Genomic DNA, 25,344 nt, shown 5'->3' with positions numbered 1-25,344 from the left:
CCACAGGGTAGTTTGTGTTCTAAGCCACATTTTCACAGAGGAAATAAGCAGTGAGAGCTGCCAACTCTGGCTAGTGTGCTGTGTGTATTGCGTGCACACTCTACGATGCAGAATCTTCTGTAATATGCATGGGTGCTCTTGTAGACATGGAGAAGTTTCTGAGAAGACAAATTATTCTAGAAGGCAAAGCCCAAAATCAGGATTCCAAAATCCATGATCGTGTAATATAGCTATTATGCCAAACGAAAGATCACAAAAATGTGCAAGCTTTTGAGATCTCCAGATCTCTTCATCAGGCAAGATGTTACAAAAAACAGGTTTCGGTGGGTGGGTGGGAGAAAGGGGGGACGGACGACTTCTGTCTTGTTGTTGAAGCCATGGTGTCAGCATGATCACAACCCTGAGATGGGATGGAGGAGAGAAAGTGTCCCCTATAGGTTGAAAGTCTGAAAGCTGCTGGATTGTTATTGTTGTTGTTGTTGGTGATAATAATAATAATATTAATAATAATAAAAATATAGCTTTGGTGGTAGACATAGGTGAGAAAAGACAAGTATGAGCAAAGAAGTTTACGTATGTTTTCTGGCAATCACCTCCCTGCCTTGTAGTGGGTTTAGAAAGGATGATCCATGATGCCCCTTCCAATCCTATTATATTCTGAATCTATGAACCTTGTTCTTGTTTGAGGCTGTTCTACAGTCTTCATTATACAACTACCAGGGCAGAAGCTATACTTGGCAGATGTCAGAGTGCGATGCAGACACTTCAGTCTTGACCCTTTCCCCGCTCGTTGCTGAAGTCCGCAGGCCAAAGACTTCCGTCAAGGCAGATTCCTGTATTATCTAGAAATGTTCCGCTCAGGAGAACTCCAGCAGCAGCTGATAACTGAACTCTGTGTGTACCTATGAGACCAACTTCAGTCAGATGCTCCTCTGTACATTTGTGTGTATACAGTGTTTGCATTTTTTGAGATTCACAGCAAGGGCATCTTCTGATCAATCAAACTTAAACCCCTTGTCGGTAGCAGGCCCTGGTGTCACTGTGGATTACACAAGGAAGCTTCAAAGAGCCAGGAGAGAGTTCAGGCAACCCAGTAACAACATTAAAAAAAAACCCTTAACAAAAATTCCCCCAGCACGTCAGATGATTCATTTTCCTCAAATGTAAACCGACTCGCATTTCAAAGGAAGAGCTTATGAAAGCTGGCTGTGCTTGAAGGAGAACGCCATGTAAAAGACCAATAAACCACAGAGCAAAAAGATTATTGAGGAAAATTCTGGGCCATGGCATGGGAAAGGTGACATTCATGGGCCTCTGCCCGTTCCCTCTCCTTCCACTCTGCAGGGGAGCAGAGGGGAGTCAGGTTTCCCAAAACGGCTGATAGCAGATGCACATCTTTTTCTTCTGAATTAAAATTGGAGGCAGGAGCTATATTTCAGTGGTACAGCACAGGTTTTGCATGCAAAAGGGTTCCAGGTTTAATTCCTGGTATCTTCAGGTAGAGTTGGACTAGTGGCCTGACCCAGCGTAAAAAACAAGGGCTTCCCCCTTCCTTCTGAGCACTGGGAAGGTTGGGGTGTGTGTGTACTGCAGGTCAGCGCCATCAGTAGAATGTAGTCCTATCCATAAAAAGCAGATAGAAATTGAACTTTATATTGGATCATAAGAAGGTGCGTTATACAGAGTTAGACCATACAGTTCTGTGTTATCTGCACTGACTGGTTCTTTCAGGTTTTGGGGCAGGAGACATTCCCAGACCTACTTCGTGTGAGGGGAAGCCTGACAAGTGGGTACTGTCCTGCTGCCTTCTCCAATCTGGTCCCCCCTAGATGTGTTGGACTGCAACCTCCATCACCCCCATGCTGGCTGAGGATGGTGGGAATTGTAGTTCAAATCTGGAAGGCTGCTGAAGTACACATAGATAGTTGTCCGTAATGGCTTTTGTGGGGCGGTATTTGGCAGCTTGTCATCAGATATTTTGCAGCTTTTGTTGGCACTGCTGCAGCTGTTCCTCTTTGTTTGCTGTTTCTCTGTAAATTACTGGTATTTTTTTTAATGGTGCTAATGTTTTATTATCGTGAATGCAACCCATCTTAAAAGCAAGGGTATAGATTTTTTTAAATCTTACAAAAATATACATAGGAAAGGTGCTTTTTCATGTTTCTTCCTGAGTACTCAACCCGCACAGCCCTGCACATTTCTTATATCTTTGGTCATCCTCAGATTGGAGCTTTAATACATAAGGTGTATTTGTGAGTTCTATAGGCAGAGGGGCCCTGCAAGGCAATCAAGGCACCCCCTTTTCAAGGTCTGCTCCAGAGTTTGCTGACATGATTGTGGAGTACATGCATACGAGAGGTCTAAGTTGGGCCTACTGTTGCCAACTGACTAGACAAAAAAAATCTGCTCTTGCCTGTTCCTGTGCTTTCAACAGCTTGATCTGCAGAAATAAGCAGCTGAGGCATTTTACCGCATGGCGATAAACATGATCTGCTAATATCCAAAGATCAAGGTTTCCTTAAAAGCACAGAAGCAGAGGCTGGTCATAACATTGGCGTGCCTTGTGGCGAATCCGTCCATGTCAGCTTGTCCAGATTTTGGCTGCTGGTGTCAGCCTCTCCATCTTTCTTAGAAGTGCCAAAGTACTTCTCTCCATGCATGACCTTTTTGCTTGCTCAGGTGTCTCCTGTATAGACTATTACATTCCACTGTCTGGCTGTTTAGCTAGTCTGGACCAATTTAATCTCTCCTCATAACTCAGACCCTCCAGCCTTCTGATCTGCGAAGCGCCTCCCGTTCATCTCTGCCTTTTTCTGCTCCATTGCCCAGTTCAATTTGGTAGCTCCTTGCCCTCCTCATCCTCCTGCTTGTCTCAGCATTAAGTGTACACTCTCGTTAACCTTTCTCCTCCACACTGCGAGGAAAAGACAGAGCCTGACGTGGTGGTGGCCTGGAAGCTCTCCTCTTCTTTTAGGGCTGCTGGCTGAAGATCTCCCAACACAGATGAGAAAAACAAAACAAAATAAAACAAAGCTGTCTGGCTGACCGGCCGGGAGATCCAAAATCCACAGTTGTGTGATACCTTTATTAGGACCAACCGAAATTCCACAAAAATGTGCAAGCTTTGGGGTACTTCAGAACTCTTCATCAGGACACAAAGCCAAGGATGAGGGAAGAAACAGAAAATATTTCTAACTGAAATCTGCCTTCCGGTAATTTAAACCCATTATTTCTTGTCCTATAGTCTTGGATGATAGAAAACAGGTGCAAGCTCTCTTGCCACCTGAAGCAAGAGATAACGTACGTTCCCCCACCATCTTACTTTTGCTGCCATGCCATGCGCCTGGAGGAAGCAGCCTCTTGGGCCCAATTGAGACTTGGCTGAGCTCTCGCGGGAGTTGTGTGGCCCTCGCTGAGAACAGCAGACAGCCCGTTGTCTTGCTGCAGCAAATGGCATCCTGGGAAAATGACTGGCAGGGCTCTCTGGGGCACCCACTGGTGGAGGTGGTGATGGCGGCAGGGACAATTTGCCACTTCTCTGGCTCTGCCGCTTCATGCGGGTACATGAGGCCGTGTTATTTATTTATTTATTTATTTATTTATTACATTTTTTATACCGCCCAATAGCCGAAGCTCTCTGGGCGGTTCACAAAAATTAAAATGGTACGTAATGGTACGGCCAGCTCTGAGGTGGCAGTTCTCTTCTGTGTGGCAACCTTTTAGGTACTTGAAATGTGCAATCACGTCCTTTCTTTCTTTCTTTCTTTCTTTCTTTCTTTCTTATTTATTAATTGCATTTCTATACCACCCAATGATGAGCCTCATGTGGCGCAGAGTGGTAAGCGGCAGTTACTGCAGCCGAAACTCTCCCCACGGCCTGAGTTCGATCCCAGCAGAAGCTGGTTCTCAGGCAGCCGGCTCAGGTTGACTCAGCCTTCCATCCTTCCGAGGTCGGTAAAATGAGTACCCAGCTAGCTGGGGGTCCGGGGAAGGCAATGGCAAACTACCCCACTACAAAGTCTGCCAAGAAAACGTCAGCGTCAGCAATGACTCAAGTGCTTGCACGAGAGGTTCCTTTCCTCTACCGCCCAGTAGGCGAAGCTCTCTGGGCGGTTTACAAAATTAAGACAATTCAAAGTATAAAACAACAGTATAAAACCATAATATAAAATACAGTATAAAAGCACAACCAAGATAAAAACATGGGGCTGCCTTGGGAAGCTGTTTGCCTGGAAGCTGTCTTTGGGGCCAAACGCAGTGGGGGTCTGTTACTGACGGAGGCCAGGCAAGAGGACAGGTCTTGCCCAATAGGTAGACCACCGCCCTGGCCACTAGTACATCTCTGAGCAATGTGCTGGCTGTCTCTAGGTAAAACATACCAAGTTCCTTCAATCTTCCCTTGTAGAAGTTTCTAGTCTCTGATCATCTTTATTGCCCTTCTCTAAACACATTCGAATTTATCTGAATGCTTCTTAAATTGTGGTATCCAGAACTGGACACAATATTTGGTGAGGTCTGACTAAGGCAGAATAGAGTGAAAATATTACTTTCTGTGATTTGGGAACTATATTTCTATTGACTGAGCTGAAAATCACATTTGCCTTTTCTGCAGCCACATCACACTGCTGATTCATACTCAGCTTGTGATAACTATAACTCCAAGATACTTTTCACATATACTATCGTCAAGCCAAGTATCTCTCATCTTATACCTGTGTATTTGATTTTTCTTTTCTAAATGAAGATTTTTGTACTTGTCGTTATTAAATGTCATTCTATTGTTTTCTGCCCAGTTTTCTAACCTATCAAGATAATTTTGAATTTTGTTTCTGTCCTGTAAGGTATTAGCTACGCTATACAACTTTGTGTTATCTGTAAATCTCATAAACATCGCTGGGATTGCCGTGTAACACAGCTCAGCCTGTTGATTAAACCAGAGGGGTCACTACCACCACACAATTCCTTTGTACATTGAAATAATGAATTACTTCTCTGGGGCTTAATTTCAATAAGGATTGTAGTGATAGAGCTGTGTGTCTCTGAGCATGTGCAGAGTGTATTCTTATAATAGCGAAGCCAACATCCAGACATCTGAGATTAAGGGGTTCAATTTTCTTCTTTTAAGGAATGAATCCCTTAATGTGTTTTTCATTCAGCATGGCCTTGCTGTGAAAAGGGGCTGCTGTTGCATTTCTGCCTGTACTGCAGCTGTTAAAGGCTAGGAACTGTACCATTAAAAAGATAATACCAACACACTGATAACTGTACAGATCTCAGTTTCAAGCCCTTATACTTTTTAGGAACAAGCATTTGAAGACCTACATAATTAAAGCGGGGCTGTTTTCATTAGAGTTGTCAGTGATTGCTTTTTTGGTCAATTAGCTGGTGTTGTAATCCATCAGCTAATGAAGCATGCTGCAAAACTGGAGTCTTATTATAGTTCTGGGGGTTCCGCTGAAGCCACCCTCCACCCTGATCAGGGGTATTTCGTTTTTAAAAAGTCAAATTAGTTTACTGGGGGGCTTTTGGACATTTGGGATGGTAGTAGAGAGGAAACACCTGCAGTGAAATATGCTGAAATTCGGCAAATTATAATTTCTGCCTGAAAAACTCAGCCAATTCTATTGACTAAAAGCTGTAAATCTGGCATTTAAACTGTTTTGGAATAGTCTCCAAAGAACAGTTGTTGCTGTAGCAAAGCTTCTCATTTGGTTTCAAAAGAGAGCTGGATAAATTATTGAACGTCTTTGTTTGAATTAATCTGGTATCTCATTTGTGGGGTCATTCTATCTCCCCCACCCCCAAATGATCTTGGCGTTTCTCTTCTGTCAAAGCATCAGACATTGCAACAGCCAGAAATGAGAGGAAAGGACAATTGGATTGAAACTTTTGTGTAGTGAATTCACTCCCCCCCCCCCCAATCCATTAAGGGTGTTTTCAGATGAGACTTTCATTGTGCAATCGCCCTGCCTCCTTTGTAATGCTTTTCATGGGGTTCCATTTGTACACTTCCTATGTTTTCCCACCGCTGCTTCTATATTTTTCTTACCAGGGAAAAAAAATCTGTTAAGGAGGTAAAAAGATAGAATAGCTGCACATTGCCTTTCGATTGATAGCGCTAAGAGCCCTTCATCTGAAAGCTGCCTAAATTCTTGTTTATGCACTGTATTGTGGCAGGGCTGAGCCAAGATATTTTGCTGTCTGAGGCAAAGATGGCAGCTTCCATACAGAAAAACTGGTCAGATGTGTAGTTGAATCTTAATTTCAATAATGCCGACAGGGCAGCATCCTCTACTGCAGGGGTGGGGAACCTCTTTCATCTCACGGGCCGAATTCAGCTTTGGAGAAGCTGACGGGCTGCATTCCAGTGGTGGTTGGGGCTGAAGGCAAAATACACCCCTTTCTGCAAGTAACTAAATCTTAAGAGAGGCATTGTAGACTTTTAGAATTGTGGAGTCCGGGGGAGCTGCACAAAAGTCAGGAAACCACCAGATGAAGGTGGGTTGGGGAAAAGGGGTTGGGGTATGGAGAAGGAGACGTGGCCATCTGGTGTATCCTGGTGCACAAGATTTGGCCCCCAGGCCTGAGGTTCCCCACCTCTGCTCTACTGCCCCTGAGGCAGCTGCCTCAGTTGCCTGATGGTAGGCCTGGACCTGTATTTTAGACTGTGAAAGAGCTTTCCCAAGGTCAGGTTGATGAGTGAGCTTGAAAGGAAAAGAGATGGCCTCCCTTGTAATATGTAGCTTGGCTCACTTATTTGAGTTATGCAGGTATCAGAAACCCTACTTACCTGTGTTGAGAGATTGTCATGTCTGCCTTCCTTCTCTCCCAGGTCTAGGCTTGGCCAATCCAGATGCTACTTATTGACTGCCAGTTGCAGATGTTGTATACTCCTGTTCCCTGCTTTGCCTGGTGAGAGCCCTGAGGCCTGAGCACACCCCAGTCCCAGGTTACATCCCAATCTCAGGCCATGGATCAATAACTGGAATCCCTGACAATGTCTGCCTTTCATCTCTGCCTTTCTCTCCTCCTCCTGAAATTTGTGGCTTTTAATTGAACATTAAACAAGATGTGTTGATGGCTCCATCCATCCATTCCACCTTGACAAACTGCCCATACTGGATGAGGGCCAGCAAATTGAAGGGGTCTCCTGCTTACTTTTGTCTCCTTGTGATCTCTTAGTTTGTCCAAGGGAACCTTCTTGGCAATATTGTCAAGGTGCCAGGTTAGAAATATAATGGGTGCACGGAGAGAGGAATTTGGTTGCTCTGCAACTTGGGAACTCATTCATGGAGGTTTGCCAAAGCCTGAACTCGAGCTTCTTGGAAGCATCGTAAGATCTCATTTGGCCTAGCATTTGATGAGGTGGGTCAATCATTGCGTTTTGACAAGTAGCACTTTCCCCCTCTGTTCTGTCTTTATTCAGCTCTTTTATTTAAGATAGTTTATTTGTGACTTCCTTTAGGTGGCTGGTTTATATGTTTTTAAATATACTTTTAAGTATACTCCTGGATTAGTCAACCTTAAAAAAAAAAAAAAAGAGGGGTGGTGTAAAATTTGATTTGAAACTATAGATGTAACCTCCTTGTTTGAAGTCTTCCCCCAGTCAGCTGGCGCAAGGGAAGGTGGTATTTTCCCGACCCTGAGCTCGTAACCACTTCCATTCCAAACTGCAATAACAGTTTAACAACCAAGAGGAAGAGCTTTTACTGCTGAAGCATTAAATGTTTTTTGCCTAATGATTGAAAATAGTAAAATCCTAGCCTCTGATGGTTAAGGCAGCATTAAAAAAGGAATAATAACGGCTGGCATTTAGGCAGGGCCTCTGATCCCAGAAGATGGGTTGCAGCCTACTAGAGAGGCTTTTGTACATTCACCCAGGGCCAAGCTTTCCTATGGAGAAGTTCAGGCTTTTGTCCCAAGAGCCGGGACACAAGGGGGCGCAACACAGCCGCACGCAAGGATACCAAAAAATCCCACCCCCTCCCTGTCATTAAGCTAAAGTAATGCTGTAGCCAGTTCTTAGTCCCCGGTCCACCCATAAATGTGCATTGAATGGATCAACTGTTGTACCGTTTCTAAGTTTAAAAAGAGATGATTAAACTGTGTTACGGGTAACTAATCCTTATTGGTTGCATCTGAGGCGTTGTGGGGAAGGCAGCAGGAAGGGAGAATGGCGGGAGGACAGCCTGAGCATTAGGTATGCTGAGGCAGTCTGCTATGGCAGATTCTGGAGTATCATTTAAGGGCTGCCTCCTGTAACCTGGGTCCCCCAGAAGTTTTAGACTATAACTCCCAGCCATGGGGGCTGGAGTGGATGGGAAATGAAGTCCAACACAAATGTCGGGGAAGATTGATATAAGGGCAGTAACTGCCCTTCATTTAAGTTAATATTATTTATTTATTTGATTGTTATAGAAAATGTATATCCCACCTTTCTGCATTAAAAACGGGGTGGACGACGACGACAATGCTGAAGTGGGCTGACATCGTTTACAAACTTTTTTAAAAAAGAAAAGTTTAATAACAACAAAAGGGGCAACAATATTATATTTTAATTATGGCATAGGTTTTTTGTTTAATGTTTTGCTTCAGACACCAAAGTTTGGGCTGGAGACTTCTGAATTTAAAAAAAGAAAAAGCAGGGGACAGGAGCTAGAATTCCTGCTTATGAGCAGAGAGATAGACTTACTGGGAATATTTGACTGTGGGCTTCCTATCTGGCTACTGTGGGAGACAGGATGTTATACTGGACTCTTTTTACATTTCAGTGGACAGCAACCCACTGCATATTATTCCTGTTCTGAACTTATACTGGGCTATAATGGACGCTCTTCCACTTTCTCATCTGTAAAGATGGGGGAAAGTGTAGAACTTTGCTCTGAGCTTTAACTAAAGAAACCTGACCAAGCTAAGGATTGTTAAGAGCTGTATAGCAACTATGCCATGTACATGATTAGTAGATAGAATTTCTATGCATAGGAATTCACTACAATGCATTTTGAATGGCTAGGATGTAGCAGTGATGTGAATGCATGAAAAAGCCATTAGCATTGCATTTTGGCAGGAAAAATGATTTTTCAAAAAGACACTTCACCAAGAATTAAATATCCTGTAAGAGGGAAAGTCTGGTTGCATGAGCCGTTTCCTATGGATTATGCACCTACATATGTATATGCTTTTTTACACATATTTCACCGATTTTAACATGCATTACTGCATGAATATTTTTAGGGCACTTGCTTCTGTATAAATCTTGTGATTGCTATTTCATTGTCATTATTTCAAAATCCATATTAGAATAATCCCTTTATTAGGTTAAACAAAAGGTCACAAAATGTTGCTCTTTCAAGATCTAGAGATGTTTAGAGTTTGCACATTTTTTCTGCTCCTCTGATTTACCTGATAAAGGAATTACACTAATGACTGTTAATTTTTTTCTTACACTCAGTACAGTTACTTATTCTTATTCTTCTTATTTTTATTATTATTTTTACATTAGTAGAACAGGATTACTATTTTAGATTGATTTTGAATTCAGACGCTGGTTTGGGATGGCACAGACTAGGCCAGTGGTTCCCAAACCTTTTCAGGTAACCACCCCCTTGGTTCCACAAACTCATGCCCAGCGCCCCTCACCCTACACTATAAAAACCATTGTTCAGAATAGCGGTTTTCAATGACCCACTAAGGAAGATAATAACAATAAAATTCAAAACAGTAACAATTAATTGAATATTTATTCAAAATCAATTACATTTTTTTAGTTTATTCAATTAAACATAATTGATGAACTTGATCCAGTGATATCATTTTTTCAAAGTCTGATAGTCATTTAGCAAGAATATTAGATATCGCATTTAGTAACCAGGGTAGAGTACCTCACTATTCTGTAAATTCTTAATGTGATGGATGGGCTTGATGAAGTGATACCAGTTTCCCAATGTCTGGTTTAAAGTCACTTAACATGAGTCTTAAATCACCACGTTTAGTAATCTGGAGTCGATTTCTTTGGAGAGAAGTAGGCAGACAACACTAAAACCACATTCCACCCAGGGCCAGCGCCAGACTATTTTGCGCCCTAGGCAGGCGTGCCGTACTAAAGCCGCCCTGCGCCCTCTCTGACGGTGGGGTTGGGGGCGGGGGCTTTGAAACGGCGCACCCGGAAGTGGCTTCCGGGCGTGCTGTTCTGAAGCCAAACCCTGCCCCCCACGCCCACTCCTGGCTTTGAAGCCAGGATGCTGGGGTTGGGGGGCGGGGCAGAGGCTTCAAAGTGGCTCGCCTGGAAGTGGCTTCCGGGCACACCATTCTGAAGCTGTCGCCCTGCCCCCCAACCCCAGCGTCCTGGCTTCGTAGCCAGGAGCGGCTTCTGGCCGGGCGCTGGCTTCGAAGCCAGGACGCTGGGGTTTGGGGGTGGCGGCGGCTTTGGAACAGCGCGCCCAGAAGCCGCTCTAGGAGAGCAACTTCCGGGTGCGCCGTTTGGCGCCCTCCTTTGCTTGGCGCTCTAGGCCGCCGCCTGAGCTGCCTCTATGGCAGCACCAGCCCTGATTCCACCACATATGACGTTGGAAATGCAACCAGGAGCTTCTGAACCACTCTCCATAACACAGAATACCGATCAGAAATTTCCTTCTGTAACCAAAACTCCTGGTATGGAAAAGACTACCTCGAGCGCCCCCCTGCTGCCCCCTTGCTTCTTAACGCCCTCCTATGCAATCCCACTGCCCCCAAGGGGGCAGTACCGCCCACTTTGGGAACCACTGGACTAGGCTAATAAATAAACACAGTGCATGAAGCAAATATATTATTATTATTAATTACTATTATTTTTTAAAAACCTAGAGTTTGCTGCAGTAGAAAATCCCAGCGATTTCCACGTTGGGTGCCGAGGAACCTGGGAGGCGAGCGAGAGCTTCCCCCCCCTTTCTTTCCCCTGGCTGGGGAGGGGTGGGGTAAAGCAGCTCCTGCCCCCTTAAAGCCCCTCCCATACGCGCTCCCTCCGTCCCTCCCTCTCCCGCATGGGAGTTGTAAACAGTTGCCTCCCTCTTCTCCTGGCAGGCCCCGCCCCCTCCCGCCACTGGCTGCCCCCCTCCCCGCATCTCATTAGCATAGATTAACGCTGGGGGAGCTCGAGTGCAGGTGCAGAGCCGGCGAGAGGGAGAAAGAGAGACCGGAGGGGAAGGCGGGCGGGCAAGGCAGGCAGGCAGGATGCGTTCGGCAGGGAGCGGCAGGCATTCGCCTTTGGTGGCCGCGGCTGGGATTTTATTGCTGTGCGTGGCTGGCAGAGGTAAGCGCGGCGGAGAGGGCGGGCATACCGGCGAGCCTTCCTCTCCCCCACCCCGGGGCGGCTGCTGCCGCTGCTGCTTCTGTCGTTACCCGCTTGTCCTCTACGGTTTGGATGCGCTCCTGCGGAGAGCCAGAGAACCGGCTGCACGCGAACAAGGGGAGGGGGGGTGAGGAGGAGGATAAGAGTGCAGGGGACCCGCATGCGATCGAGAAGGGCACCATTGAAGCAGCAGGAGCCTTTCTCCAGCTGCCCCTCTCTTCCGATCCTCTCCCCCGTCCTTCCTTCCTTCCTTCCTTCCTTCCTTTCTCTCTCCCACCTTCTGCAGCCTTCCAAGCCTGGCCCGGGCAGCGACTCCTTGGAGTGCGCGTCTGGAAGGGTGGTTGGCAGTCGCTGATCCTACCCGCGGCCAGCAGCAGGACAGAGCCGGTCCTGCCTTTTTGTGTTTCCTTCCGAAGGGTCGTTTCCCAGTCGGGATCGCGGCCGTGGCGAAGGAAAGGGCAACCTCTCCCTTCCTGCCCGCATTGTGTGACCCTAATATTCGCAGCTGCTGCAGCAAAGGGGTGTGTGTGTGTGAATGTGTATATATATATATAGGGGGAACAATGGCATAGCTCCCACCCACCCCCTTTTTCTTGTCACTGCAGTGATGGTAGTGTTCGCTGGGCTTTGTTGAAGGGTTTTTGTACCCCTTCCTGACCATACTTTGTCCTTCGACCTGTGAGTAGATTGGGTACCCATTTTCTTTCTCTACCCACTTTCTTTTAGCTGTGTGCTGCGGGGGGTGGGGGAGCATTACAGTGACCCAGGGTTTGGGCACTAGTGCCCTTTCAACTCCTAAATTGAATGGGGAGGACAGATGGTAACCCTGTTTGCTTATGTCTTTGGGTGGGGTGGGGGAGCACCTTGCAGTTTCTTGAACTGTCTCTCCCATGCAAACCTGTTTATATTTTCAAGCGCTGTGTCAAGAAAGGCTGTAATTCCTCATTTTATTTTTTCCTATAGTTTCCTTGTGCTCATTGTTGTGTATTTCAATTTTCAGTTCCTACGTTTTAATTTCCTACCCCCAAATAGATCTTAGTTCTTAAAAAAAAAAAAAAAGGGTATCTAAATAGCTACATCATCTCTTCTCTCCTGCCTCCTTCTTTCTTTCTCTCTTTCCCTTCGTTCTTTTATCCCAGCCTGCGCCTTGAGTTTGTAGACTAGGATATAAGACTGCCTGGTTGTACTGTCATCGACCTCTGAGTGAATCCACATTTTGGAGGAGCTTTTTCTCTTCTTGTCCCCCCCTCCTCTGATGGGACTCAAGACGGGTTGATGGCTGGCCCCCATCTCTAAACAAACCTTTCAAACATTTGTTTTGATCAATGGGGGAAATTACAGGAACAAGCACAAGTGAAAATGGCGTTCCCCCGCCCCCCTTCCTGGGTATCCTTCAATTCCCATCTGATGCAGCAAGCATTGGGGTGGGGGTGACTGGAAAGAGAACAAAGCCGTGGAAAATATGTTTGAGCCTTAACCAAAAATAAAATCAAAATCCCAAACCCACAAAGAACCTTTCAGCCCCATCAACAGCCCAGTTAGGCTGAAAGACTTGCATTTAAGCAGATTGAGACAACATCCCATTGACTCCAAATTTGTGTGTTTTTAGCTTAACTGCATTGTGGATCCGGTAGTGTGAGACCTAAAGCAGGGGACGTGTGTGGCTTTCATCCCTTTCTCCCACCTTGAAATGGAGAGAATTCCTTGAAAAGGTCGAGGTTCCAAGCCTTTGATTCGCTCTTTTGCAGTTCATGGATGAGAGTGTTGAACTTTACTTGCAAGTGGCTGGCATCTCAATCAATCAATCAATTTCTCTTTGGAGAGGTCAGTCTTTGCTCAGGCAGAAGTTCCAGGAAGGTTCCAAGCCTGCAGGCCTTTCAGGTGCGCACCTCCCTAGTGGTGTTGCATGTTCCTTTCTTGCAAGCTGTCCACCTCTCCGTCCTTCACTGCTCAAGGATGCAATTATAAAGCAGGCAACCGAAGGCTTGGGATGATGAATTGAGCTTGGCGTAGGGCACATGGGGTTTGCTTTGTGTGTGTTTGCAGGTGTGCAATTCTCTGTGTGTGAGAGAGACATTTTCATGCCTTTCTTCCCAGCTTCTATGAACTGGTTCTCATATGATTTTCTGATGGGGAAATGCTTTATTCCCCAAATAGTTCCAAAATAGTTCGGTTTATTTCATTGCCATGTGAAACCAGGTTGACAGGTGGTGATGGTGGAGAAGTTTAGCCAAATGGCCTCCCAGGCACCCTGGCTCAGTAGCATCACAAAGTGACTTTCTTTTTCTACAATTGACAGTGTTTTTTGTATTGGTCCTAAAAGTCTGCGAAATGCAAAGATGGTAAAGGGGCCAATTTTACTCTACTTTGTTGGTGTGTGCAAGCTTTTAACTTCCACGGGACTCTTTAGTGGACAGATTTTTCTTAGCAGGGACCAACATTATAATATGAAAAACATTACCTTGGATGTAAAGTCCGTGACATCAATAGAATTTTCTTATTCTCTAGGAAGCGTGTTCAGGATCTGGGTACCAATTTCAACAAATAATTCACCTCTTGTGGGTAGGCCTGTTAAACTTCTGGGTTGCAGACTGCAAAGCCTTTCCAAACGCAGAGTTACATTTTTTTTCTACCCAAAGGATAAGGGGATTTCCAGTTCAGTGTCAGACTGGTTTTCAGTTTTGGTTTTGCTCTTTCCTCTTAAGTTCAGGGGAATCTTTGCCAGTTCTTCCAGGCTGGCTAATCTTCCCAAAGCAGGAAAGGGTGTGTGTGTGTTTCAAAATAAAGGTGGTGCGCTTTCTTTTGCTCTCTAAGGGGTGGGGGAAGGAGTTGTTTTAGCAACAGTAAGAACACCCCCCCCTGCATATACAGACAACTTTTGAGGTATCGAAGGACGTTTGAAAGGCAGTAGCTCTGGCTGATAAAGGAAACGGTTTGCTCAGCTGAGATGCATTTAGGATTGCAAGGAAAAGCATGAAGGAGGGGGTTAATACTCAGCCAACAGAGGAAGGAATTGAAAAACTGATAGGAGGTGGAGAGTGAGAGGGGTGAGAACTTGATTGCAAAAAATGGAACTGGGATGGGAACTGGTCTTCACTTTAATTTTTGTGACTTTGCAATGAACTCTTCCTTCTCTTATCAGAGCCAGCAGGTCCATGCACTGGGTAATTGCATTCCACTTTAATCAATAGCTGGAGTAAATCTACTTTCTAGGTCAGTGAGGGGTGTGTGTATATGTATTTGTCTCCTCCTTCTCCCCACCCACCCCAAGTTCCCCCGTCTTCTCTCATCATGAAAGCAGATGTTCTGGTGTGTGGGATATAACGTTGCCAGATGAAAATGTCTCCAAAGCAGGTATATTGATCAGTAGTGGCTATAATTATAGAGCCTTGTCACTGTAGGGTTGAAACAAGAAATGTACACAATGCTTTTATTTCTGAAGATGTACTGGCATACAGGCCTACTTAGATGTTGCACTATTTGACCTGGAAACCCTTCTGTATAACCCCAGATGCATGAGTTTGCTTGTCAGGGGAAGAAACTTTGTATGTGTTCAAAGACACTATCTATTGTAAATTCGTATATTTTAAAACCGGACTGGGTTTAAGTCCCACATTTCCACTTCTTTCTGCACAGCTGTCTCCCCTCCCCTCCTCCCCAGGAACAAGTGACAGTCACTTAAAATAAAAGGATTTGGTAGCGAGGCTTGTCAGCTGAACATTTTCAAAATAAAGGATTCTCTGGAATGGTGGGGCTTGAAGTAAAAGATGGCTGTTATTTTCTACGAAGCTCTGATCTTTGAAAATGGTGGGGTGGGGAGAGGAACAAAGCATGAGGTTCTGGAGTAAGGAACAGTAGCTCAAAAATGACATCTCTCATAGCTCAGGTTGCCTCTTCAAAATGAGGAATGCTCTAGAGCTGTGGCATTTTGAAACAAAGGGCATTCATTCCTATTCTATGGAGCATCCAAGGCTCTGAAAGGAGGGCGAACCATCTATAGGGCTGTAATCTGAAATAAGAGAGGCTTCTCAAAATTTGGTGGGGAGGGGATCTGACAATCCTGTTTGAGTAGCAGTATTGTTGTTCCTGGTAGAGGGAGTAAATTTCACTCTCCCCTTTCCCACCATTGGTCATTAATGTGCACATTAAAGCACCCATTCAATTTCTGAGACCCCCTGCCATGGGAACACACTCCCAAATCTGCATCCAAACGGATGTGTGCAGGGGGGCACGTGGGTGTGCAACTGGGACTTTTATGCAAATGTGCTTACAAAACACTTTCTCTGTTTGATGCCAGCATTAATTGTCAGGAGGGCTTTTAAAAACAGCATCTTTCCTTAATGCGTAAAATAGCTGCTGTGATGGGACCGGGATGCTGTCTAGCTTTTGTTTTCCTGGAGCACTCTTTTATAGCATTCCAGATCCTTCCTCTTGCAGCCTCCTGCTTGCTCTCCATTGCTCTTTTGGGTTCTAGCAAAGGTTGAATAATGCAAGAGAAACAGTTCTCCATCTATGCCGGGTTTCACTAGGCCTCTAGCCTGGATCCTGTTTGCAGAGTCTCTCTCTGGATGGTGTAATGTGAAATAAAGGTGCCTCAGAGCATGCACAGACTGCATTTCACTCTCTCTCTATTAGCTTTATTATAAATGAGGTAAGTGATTTACTTCCTCTGCCCTACAAAGAGTCCCTGTTGAAATACTTTACAAACAGGAACAGAGAAATAGGGAGAGGAGGGGATGGGAATGTGGTTGCACTGAGTATCTGTGGCATAGCTGAGAGTAGTATCCCAAGCCTCTAAAAAACTGCTTCCTGAGGCACATCAAAAGTTAAATCCTTTGAGCTGGTAGTGGGTATACCTAACTGGTTAATGCTGGCCATCCCGCCCTGTGGTAGTCGTGTCCCTAAGTGGTCCTATGGCTAGCCCCAAAGCCCCAACCCGTGTGGATTGCCAGTTAGTGGGCTTCTTGTCCCAAGATTTATTCACTTTCTAGTGCACAGGGAGCCCAAATTCTATACCATAGAATGCCAGTTCCACACTCAGAAATAAATGATTCAGGCCTGCATGCAAATTTGCTTATTGACTTGCCACTTGGACTTCCTGGTGTCATCCATCCTAGCGACCAAAAAGAGAAGGCACAAGTCTCATCCATCATTTGTCTTAATACCATGTCTGGGGTTGGGGGGTCAGGAAGGAGTCTGCTCCTTCCCTAGCAACTGCCTGAGTGACAACTCCCAAGGGTGTGGGCCCTCACAGTTTAAAAACACTGAGAAGAAACAAAGAGTTATGCTGGAAAGGGTTGCAGGAAATGCCCAGATTAGTTTAAGAAGTCATAAACTTTGGTTACTTGGACACTCCTGGAAGCAACAGCAGTGTGATTGTACCCCACTGTGTAACTTGCAAAAAGAGATTTTGGGGTACAGACCTTCAATGAATTTGCATCCTTTGAATCAGGACACACCCACCCTTGCAAATTTTGAATACTTAGGGGCTGGTTGCAGTGATGAGAGGTTAGTATTAGAGATGGTGTCTCCATCAAAGATTCAAAAAGTACATTACTAGCTGCAGGTTGTGAATTCAAAAGAACTACCTGCAAGTTTGCAATTGCCATGGGTTTTTATCATCAAATGGCATTTTCTTTATGCATGTGTACTTGCTTCCTTGATTACTTTTGTGTGTATGTGTTGGTGTTTTTGGTTTGCACTGTGCAAGGCTGTTAGTGGAAAATAGTTCGGTCTTACTCTGTAAAGTTGTGGGAAAAGATAGCGCCTTGCTTGCTTCTCGCAATTAATTATGTTTTGTAGTGGAAGAAGGGATATTGAACCTTGTCTTAAAGCAGGGATAGGAGATGGGTCCCATGGGCCAGATCCAAGTCCCATATGCTTTCCATCTGAGCTCCAACACTCAGCCCCAATCCTCATACCCACCACCCACAGTACTGTTTTACCATCTTTATCAGCAGTACACACTACTACTCTCTGAGTGAGGTTCCCATCAATCCCTTTTTATAGATAGGAAACCCAGGCTTGCATGAGGTTGCCCCATGAATGGTCTGGGAGTACCTTTTGACCTGTTATTGTGGAAGAGATGAAGCAGCTTCAGACTTGCTTGGTGTCCGGGGAGAACAACAGAAGCCCCATGTCAGCCAGATTCCTGCTCAGTCGTGAACCTTACCAGATGACATTGGGTCAGCACCTTTTTGCCTGTGTGTCTGTCTAACCTGCTCCACATAGCCTACCTCCCAGGGTTGTTGTGGCGATAAAATGAGGTGTGGGATGCCATGCTTGCTGCCTGAGAGGAAAGGCAGGATAGAAATGTAAAAAAAGGAGGAAAAAGCCCCTTTGCACCCCCTGTGAATCAGGCAGGGCTGAACCCTGCGTTCAAACGGATTCCTGTGGCACTCAGCCCCTCCTCAAATTAAGTCCTGCGCCTGTCCTGTCCAAACCAGAGCTGTCGTATCTCCGTTTGGTCCCGATCGTCGCCTGCGGCCCTCTTCTTCCCTAGCCTGGGGGAAGCGCTGGTCTCTGGCCTCCAGTCCATCCTCACGGTGGGCCAGCCAATGTCCCTCCTCCAGTAGTTGGGTGCAGCGGGGCAGCAGGACCCAGCTGGAGCAGCGGAGGGCGGTGCTGCCGGCTGGGCCCGTTCAGCATGCAGCTCACTGCTCGCCTCTCGCCTTCCATTCAGAAAATAATAATAAAAAAACCCCGCTTGGAACGGCTTGGATCCTCGTGGGGCGGGAGCCGGGATTGGCGTGCAGGCGCGGGCGTTAAGGTCACCTGCCTGGGGAAAGATCTGGAGCGGCCTGATCAGAGCCACTTGGGTGCCTTTGCCAGCCGACGAGCAGCACAAGTGTATATTTTTATGCTGCTGGTGTAGGCTTCGTTCGTGGAAAAGTTGTTGTCCCCCCCTTTTGATTAGCCGCCTCGCTTCTTCCTTTCATGCTGTGCCCCTTCCCCCCCCTCCCTGAAATCCAGTCTGTGTCAAGGATACCCAGTCAGAAGTAATTATGCAAGTTAATTAAGCTGGTGCACATGTACTTAATTTTGCATATTTGCTTCTTTTCCAGACGTTCTGGTTTTTAGAAGGATTATTTTTCTCTGAGGGCGGGGATTGAGTAAAGAGCAGCCTTCCCCATCATGGTGCCCAGCTAGCTTAGAATGATGGGAGTTGTAACCCAACACATCCGGAGGGGCACCAGGTTGGGGAAGACCGGCTAAGAGAGAGGATGGAAAAGGAGGTTAGATAGTCAGCTGGGAATTAAGTCCCTCATCCCAAGTACAGATATCTCTGTCTAATTGGCTGTAGGAGGTTAGTAGCCTTCCATCCACCCCTCGTAATTACCCCCTTCCCCCCTGCTCCCCCACTTCCTCTCACTGGATTCAAATAGATATTATTGTATTAATTGCTACTTGGGAGTTGGCAGGAATGACCTATGCATCATAGAGGGATTTTCCCACCCCTTTGGAATAAAACAAACACTGGAAGCTCCTAACTCACTTCCGTTGTACACGGAACCTCCACAAAACTCCATCCACATGTTTCTAAGTTTTTATTTACAACCACAAAGATTATAAATTTGATATGTAGGCAACCCTGCCAGCTGGCTAGTTGGTGTGTCTCAGGATTTCAAATTCTGCTTGAGATGCCAAATTTTGCCCTTTTTGACATGAACTTGGAGAGAGAGGGAAGATATATGCAATCTTGGTCCCTAGATGGGTGTGACAGTCCATCTGTCATTTCAATATTGTTTTACCTTATATAAGGAATGCTTGTGCTTTGTCAAAAACCTATAGGTACATTATCTGGCTTGGCTAGGACAGATTCAGAGCCTCTACTTAAGGTGAACTCTTAGGGTTGTATTCAATGTTAGTCCTATTTAGAGTAACACTTCTATATTGTATCTTGTATTTATGACTTTAATGAACTGGGTGGTATAGAAATGTATTAAATAATAAATAAAGGATCAATTTTAATGAATGGAACATAAGTTAATCATGACTAACTTAAATCACATTCATTTCGATGGGTCTACTTGAAGTAGAACTAACTTTAGATGCAACCCTTGATTTCTACCTAAGGGTCTGTGGCTATATGATCCAGGTGCAAGAGTCGATCCCATGAGGAGAAACCTATCCATACATTGCTTTTCGCTCTTCACAGCGCTTTTGTGCATATTTATCCATCATCATGGAGGCCATGCAGCCTCCTTTTTCTTAAACAAACATGCACTTCCTTGTGGTATCCGTAAAAGCTTTCCTCCAAGCATTTTAGGAACTCTGAAGCCCTAAATGAGCTTAACATAAACTATTGTTGCCCACTCTGAGTCCTCAGGATAGGGCAGGGTAAGTGTCTAATAGTTTAATAAAGCTCTTCCAGCTGCAGTGCTGTGATCCCAGACTGGAAGCCGATGTTGTACTGCCTGATGAATGAGGTGTGAATTCCTGAAGAAGGAGCCTTCCTCAAGCTGTGTTCACACTCCTTCATCCTCAATTCTGGCTCTTGCCACCCAATCCTTGCTGAACTGTGAACATATTGTAAAATTTGGCAGCAGCAAGCGGACCAGAATAGCATGACTCCGGCTCTTGTCACTCAGGATTCATGGCCTTACCTGAATAATTCCACATAAGATTTTTTTTTTTTCACGAGGGAGGGTGTCAAATCAAGTCAGTATAATAGATGAACTGGGAGGGAGGAGAAGGCTTTTCCTTCTGGTTGACAAATTTTGCACCTTTGAAAGCCCTTTATTGATTTGTGCACCAAGGAAATCTGTGTGTGCCAGAGGATAATTAGTTTTTGTAGATATGGCTAGAGAGTGTTATTCTATAGAACAACCTTCTCCAGCCTGTTATCTTCCACATGTGTTGGACTATAACCTCCATCACTCCCAGCCAGCATGGGTCATGCATGCTGAGAATGATGGAAGTTGTAGTCCATCACTACTGGAGAACCCCAGTTTGGGGGAGAGTGTTCTATAGGAATGAATCCCAAATCCACGGGGGTGATCTGGGGTCTGTGTGTGTGCATGCATCAGAAAAAGTGAGCTGCGCCAGGTGTGTACTCTTAAAATTGTTGTCAGGATATGGATGTGGCAGCTGGAAGGTTGCTGATCATCTCAGAGGTGATAGGGGATAGATGAGTTTCTACTGTGACACATACTGTCGTAGCTGCCCGATTTGTTTTCTGCCAGCCTTGCTGGGCTTGCCAATCCATCATCATGCAGATATTAAAGAACAGCATTAATGAAGAGATGGGAGCCAAAGAGGCCATCGGGCTTCTAGGACAGCCAATTGTGCGCGTGTGTGGGAGAACTCTACTCTGGGCACTGTGCCTCATTTCTGTCTCAGAACTGGAAGGCAAAGCAAGAAGTTCTGACCTCCGTTCCACGGCTGTGCACTTAGTGCCTTTCTTCACAGAGTTGGGCTCCAGGTGCTCTATCTTTCCGGTTGGTCCAACACACAGGCTGCGTGTCCAAGACCTTGGTTAAAGTTGTCTTCTAGCCAAAATGTTCATTCGGAGGTCTGCCCCCATCACACTCTTTCCCCACAACCTTGCTTCACAGGACTGTTGCAAGTATGTGAGATCAGTATGGAACAAGTTCTTCACACACTGAAAAAGGAGACTACTGTGGTTATAGTCCTCTCCCTTGCTGTTTGAGGAGATAGCCCCAGGGATTCCTTTCTTGCAGCCTGCTCTGGTTGGGATTTGGAACAATCTCTAGGTGTTTTTTTTTTAAATCAAGACATTTTAATCCCCCTTTTCTTCTAAGTAGGATGTCATACGCAAGGTGATTTTATTTTATTCTCACAACAGCCCTGTGAGGTTGGTTAGGTTGAGAGGTGATCACTGCTGGCTATGTTGCTTGGCTGAGTGGAGATTTGAACCTAGATCTTCACAGCCCAAGATCAACACACACTATCCTCTGGCTTCCAAGCTTTATTCCTGGGAATAGGACATTTGTTCGGACTCTTGTCTTCAAGCTGCCTCAGCAGAAAGGTGGCGTATAAGTGCAGTGTATCAGTAAAATAAAATATATCTATGCTATAAATATATATGGGTTTCATATCAGTTTAGCAGTTAAGGTTTCCCTGAAGACTCCTGAGGAATACTGTGTAGTAAGGATGTTGAAACAGATCCTTAATCCCCCCCTCACAGAGCTGTATTTCTCAGGGTTCTCTGAGGAAAGGGAATGTCTTGCTGGTATAAGCTTATGGTTTGGTCACACCGTTTAGGTGGCCCAACATTCACAGGCCTAAATGTGTGACATGCCAGAAAAGTTACCTCTTGTAAAACCCTTACTTCTGTGTAACTTTAACATGTCCAGGATGCATTTCGGCTTTATTTATCCCATTTGTCCTCCGCGGGGCTGGCCCTACCATTAGGCAGAGCGAAGCAGCCACCACAGGCGGCAGCTATGGGGAGGGTTGCGGCAACAGCCCCCTGGCTGTTCCTCCAGACAACGCCCCTGGCCACTCCCAAGCGCCAGATGATCCAGTGACAGCAATATTAACTTGTTGATATTCTTCACTGTTTGTCTGTCTCACCTGTTTGCCGTTTCCTAACACATCAGAGACAGTGCTGTTGGGAAAGGCCCTTGTCTGGGCAAGCAGGCAGAGAGGCAACCAGTCCAGGCCACACACTGCAGATGCCATAAGTGTGTATGTGTTACTCTGCTTGGGTGATGCATGCTCGTGCTGCCTCTGCATTGCAACATTCATGGAGCAGGCGCCAGGTGGAGCAGTGAGCGAACGGTTGCAAGGCTTTGGAGGAAAGAGCTTTGTGTGTCATGTGGCCGGCCAGCCCTCCTAAGCCAGGCTGCTGCCCTGGGGGGGTAACGGAAGATGCTGTCCCATTGCCAGTGTTGAGATTCAACTGCCAGTCCAATCAGCTTCTGTATGTGAAATGGGGTGGGCCTCTATTTTGTGCTTTGCCTCAGGTCGCAATGCATCTTGGGTTGACCACACATACTGTTTTTATCCTTGCAGTAACCCAGTGAGGTACTTTGGGTGGCGAGGCTGACCTGCCCAAGGTCATCTTTGAAACTTTATGGCTGAGCAAGGCATTGAATCCTGGTGGTCTTGGTCCAAATCCAACATCTATTCATGACACCGCTCCATCCTACTTCAGGCTTCTAAAGAGGGGGCTGAGGGCAAGCTCTGTAGGAACGGCTTTTGGGGCCATCGCTGTGCTGCAATGTTAAGAAAAATTGCCCCCTACTGAACATTGCTCTCTTTGCTCCAGGTCGAGTTTTGAGCAGGACAAGATAGCTGTGGGATATATCACAGTGGGTCAACCAACCCTGCCATAAGTATTAGAACCCAGGGGTTCAGAATCTCCCCCCATTTCTCTCTGCCATCCTCACATTCCCATCCTCACTTGTCTCTGCAGCGCTTGTTTCCTTCATGTTCAGTTTCAATTGCTGTGCATAATTATTTCTTCCCCTATTATCTGGACTAAGTATTGCCTTCCATCGCTGAGGGCCTATTGCTACCATGGTGCGCTCCTTTCCAGATTGTTTCCCCTCCTCTAGGCTACCTGCATACCAAAATGGAGTGACCTAGGAATCCGTAAGGAGAACTAATTGTTGTATGTTCAGAGGGTGTTTACAGAGCCATCCCCACAGACTCCTGCCCAGCTTTCTCTCTCTCCCTCTTTCTCCCTCTTGCTTGCATAGAGCATCCTGAGATGGAGAACGCTGGATACAGAGTGGCATTGGGTCCCGCTGGGGATTGAGGCAGGGCTGTGGCTGCATTTAGCACTGATGGAGCGCGAGTAATTAACGGCAGCAAAGCTGTCCTTCCCAGAGCACTTCACTGGCTGTTTATGCAAGGATCTCTTGCCTCTTTGTTGGGATGCGGCCATTTTGGTCTCTTAGGAGTGGCAGCTGTTTTGTGCAGGAAATCTTTGCATGGGCTTGAGATGAAGCTGTCTCTCAACCTGGGCAAGGAAGTTGTTGCTTAGCGCTGGAAAGGGGTGGCATTTGCACAGTCAGTGAACATGAATTGATGTCCTCACAGTCAGTGTGGGTTTGCTATGTCGAGAGAGAATTGCTACGGACTTGTTCCAGGTCAGATGGAGCAGTGAGGGTGTCTGTCCCCCATCTCCCTTCTGCAATGTATGACTTGGTTTGCTTGTGTGAGTCGTTCCAAGTTATTTTGTGTTGTAAATGCCTTTAGGTAGGGCAACTGCTGAAGGCTCATGGCAGAGGACTCTAGATTGCGTGAGCCAGTGAAGGAGGTGGTTGGTCCTGCTTCGCCACAGGACGTGGCTGATAGTAGGGTTGTGCTCACCAAGGTTCTCAGATTTCCATCTAGAAGCTTGATCCAGCTCATGTCTCTATTGGATCATGAACTTTGCATGAAAAGGTGTGCATATTTTTTGAGCAATTTCCCAAATGTATGCAGGAATTATTCATGTTTTTTAAAAATATACACACTTTCCTGTCATCGACTAAAATGTTTGTGTGCATTTTTGAATGTATGCAATTTTTCATGCACATTTTCCAAATGTACACATGTTTCAAATGCATTTTTGTTGTGCTAATCACAATGCAAGCTTACAAATGTAAGAACTTCAGGTTCTGGGAGGTGTGAGTTGGATAAATTGTGATCATAAACAAACTGAAACAAATTTCTCACTCATCCTTTTAGTTCTTTTGATTCTCTGAAACTACTGCACTCCACTCTGGGTCTTCTCAAATTCTCGGAGTCTGGGTTGCCAACTGCTATTGTTGGATCAGTTGCTTTCTCCTGCCCATATCTATGTTAGCAATTTAACATGGGTTTAGTATTAATTTCCCCTTTTCCCTGAGAACCATGGGAATTGTAGTTCTATTAGAGATTCCTCAGGATTCTTCAAAGAAAGCCGGGACAGTTCAATTGGTGTAAAAACAGATACAAGTTTTAGTGTAGATTATTCTTTATTATTTATATAGAACCATCGATGTACAGCGTGGTTTACACAGAATGAGAAGGCAGGTCCCTGCCCGACAGGCCAGGAGCTCTTGAAACTGACACAAGGGAGACAGTGGATGAAGGGGAAGGAAATGGATCAGGGATAAACAGGAATAATATGGGGTTGGCTTTTTTTGCAGTTACACGTACTTAAGGTTTGTTCAAGTGTTTCTGTTTATGTCTTGTGTTTGTTGTTGTACTGGCCCTAGGTGTAGCAAGATCATAGTTTCCCTCTAAAGATCCTGAGAACTAATTTTCGGTGCTTCCAGATGGATAACTTCTAGCACTACCAATCAAAAGGCCTTGTGCAGCTATACTACTCTTAACAGATTTCTGTGATAAGGAAAAACAGTTATTAACAGTGACTATTCACAAACACACTAAATGAAGATACAAATATAAGCAATTCACTAAAAAGCTCACCTGTTCTAAAACTCTCACATCTTAAATTACAATTCACATTATTATATTCCAGTATGGAATAATAAAAAAGACCAGTGTTCCTGAGAGTAAGAAACCAGCTTAAAATTTGTGTTTTATTAGGATATTTCTAAATTTCCCAAACATCAAATACCCTGCTAATTCATTCCAATGGGTTGTATCTCATGCCTTTTGCATCCATTCCACATGGATAGGGCCCCAAGGACTTGCAAGTATTAACATTAAAAATAATTAACAGTTTTTTTAAAATCTCTTGCCTGATTATTTGAGAGCACCTTTTTAATCACTCAAGTTAGATTTTTTTTTGTTTAATCGGATTGATCAACACTTATTACTAGGGAGCAAGTGCTATTGAAGATGATGGGGCTTACATCTGAGTAAACAAGCCTCAATTTATGCTGTAGATGTTCCAGCCATACTACGATTTTGTTAGATTTCCATGAACTTCGTCATCTGGGTTTATATGCACACTCATTCATGCACGCACACATGCACACACACACACCTTTCCCTTCCTCCTTGGGGGAGGTTGACACTCTTAGCTGTGAGTGGCTGTACAGCTGTTTCTTCTTGGGGAAAGGATGGGAGAAAGTATTTTGGAGAGGTGATGTTAATCTGCGTTTAGTGAT

General features: G+C 45.3%; 1 protein-coding gene across 2 annotated transcripts in view; it reads left to right on the top strand.

Moving 5' to 3' along the window:
• Positions 1-1,352: 1,352 nt before the first annotated feature.
• Positions 1,353-25,344, top strand: part of CADM4 (cell adhesion molecule 4) — a 121,108-nt gene continuing 97,116 nt past the window's right edge. The window contains exons 1-2 of one of the 2 annotated variants that reach the window (XM_063140341.1): positions 1,353-1,358; positions 11,183-11,287. In XM_063140341.1, the coding sequence (XP_062996411.1) occupies positions 11,209-11,287 (79 nt within the window). In that variant the 5' untranslated portion in view covers positions 1,353-1,358; positions 11,183-11,208. Of the gene's footprint in view, positions 1,359-11,152; positions 11,288-25,344 lie in introns of those variants that run through there. The other variant, XM_063140340.1, reaches the window with a different exon arrangement.

The sequence above is a fragment of the Elgaria multicarinata genome, chromosome 13 (genome assembly GCF_023053635.1).
Source record: "Elgaria multicarinata webbii isolate HBS135686 ecotype San Diego chromosome 13, rElgMul1.1.pri, whole genome shotgun sequence".
In the NCBI taxonomy this organism is placed as follows: Eukaryota; Metazoa; Chordata; class Lepidosauria; order Squamata; family Anguidae; genus Elgaria; species Elgaria multicarinata.
This window is presented reverse-complemented; position numbering and strand designations above follow the sequence as displayed.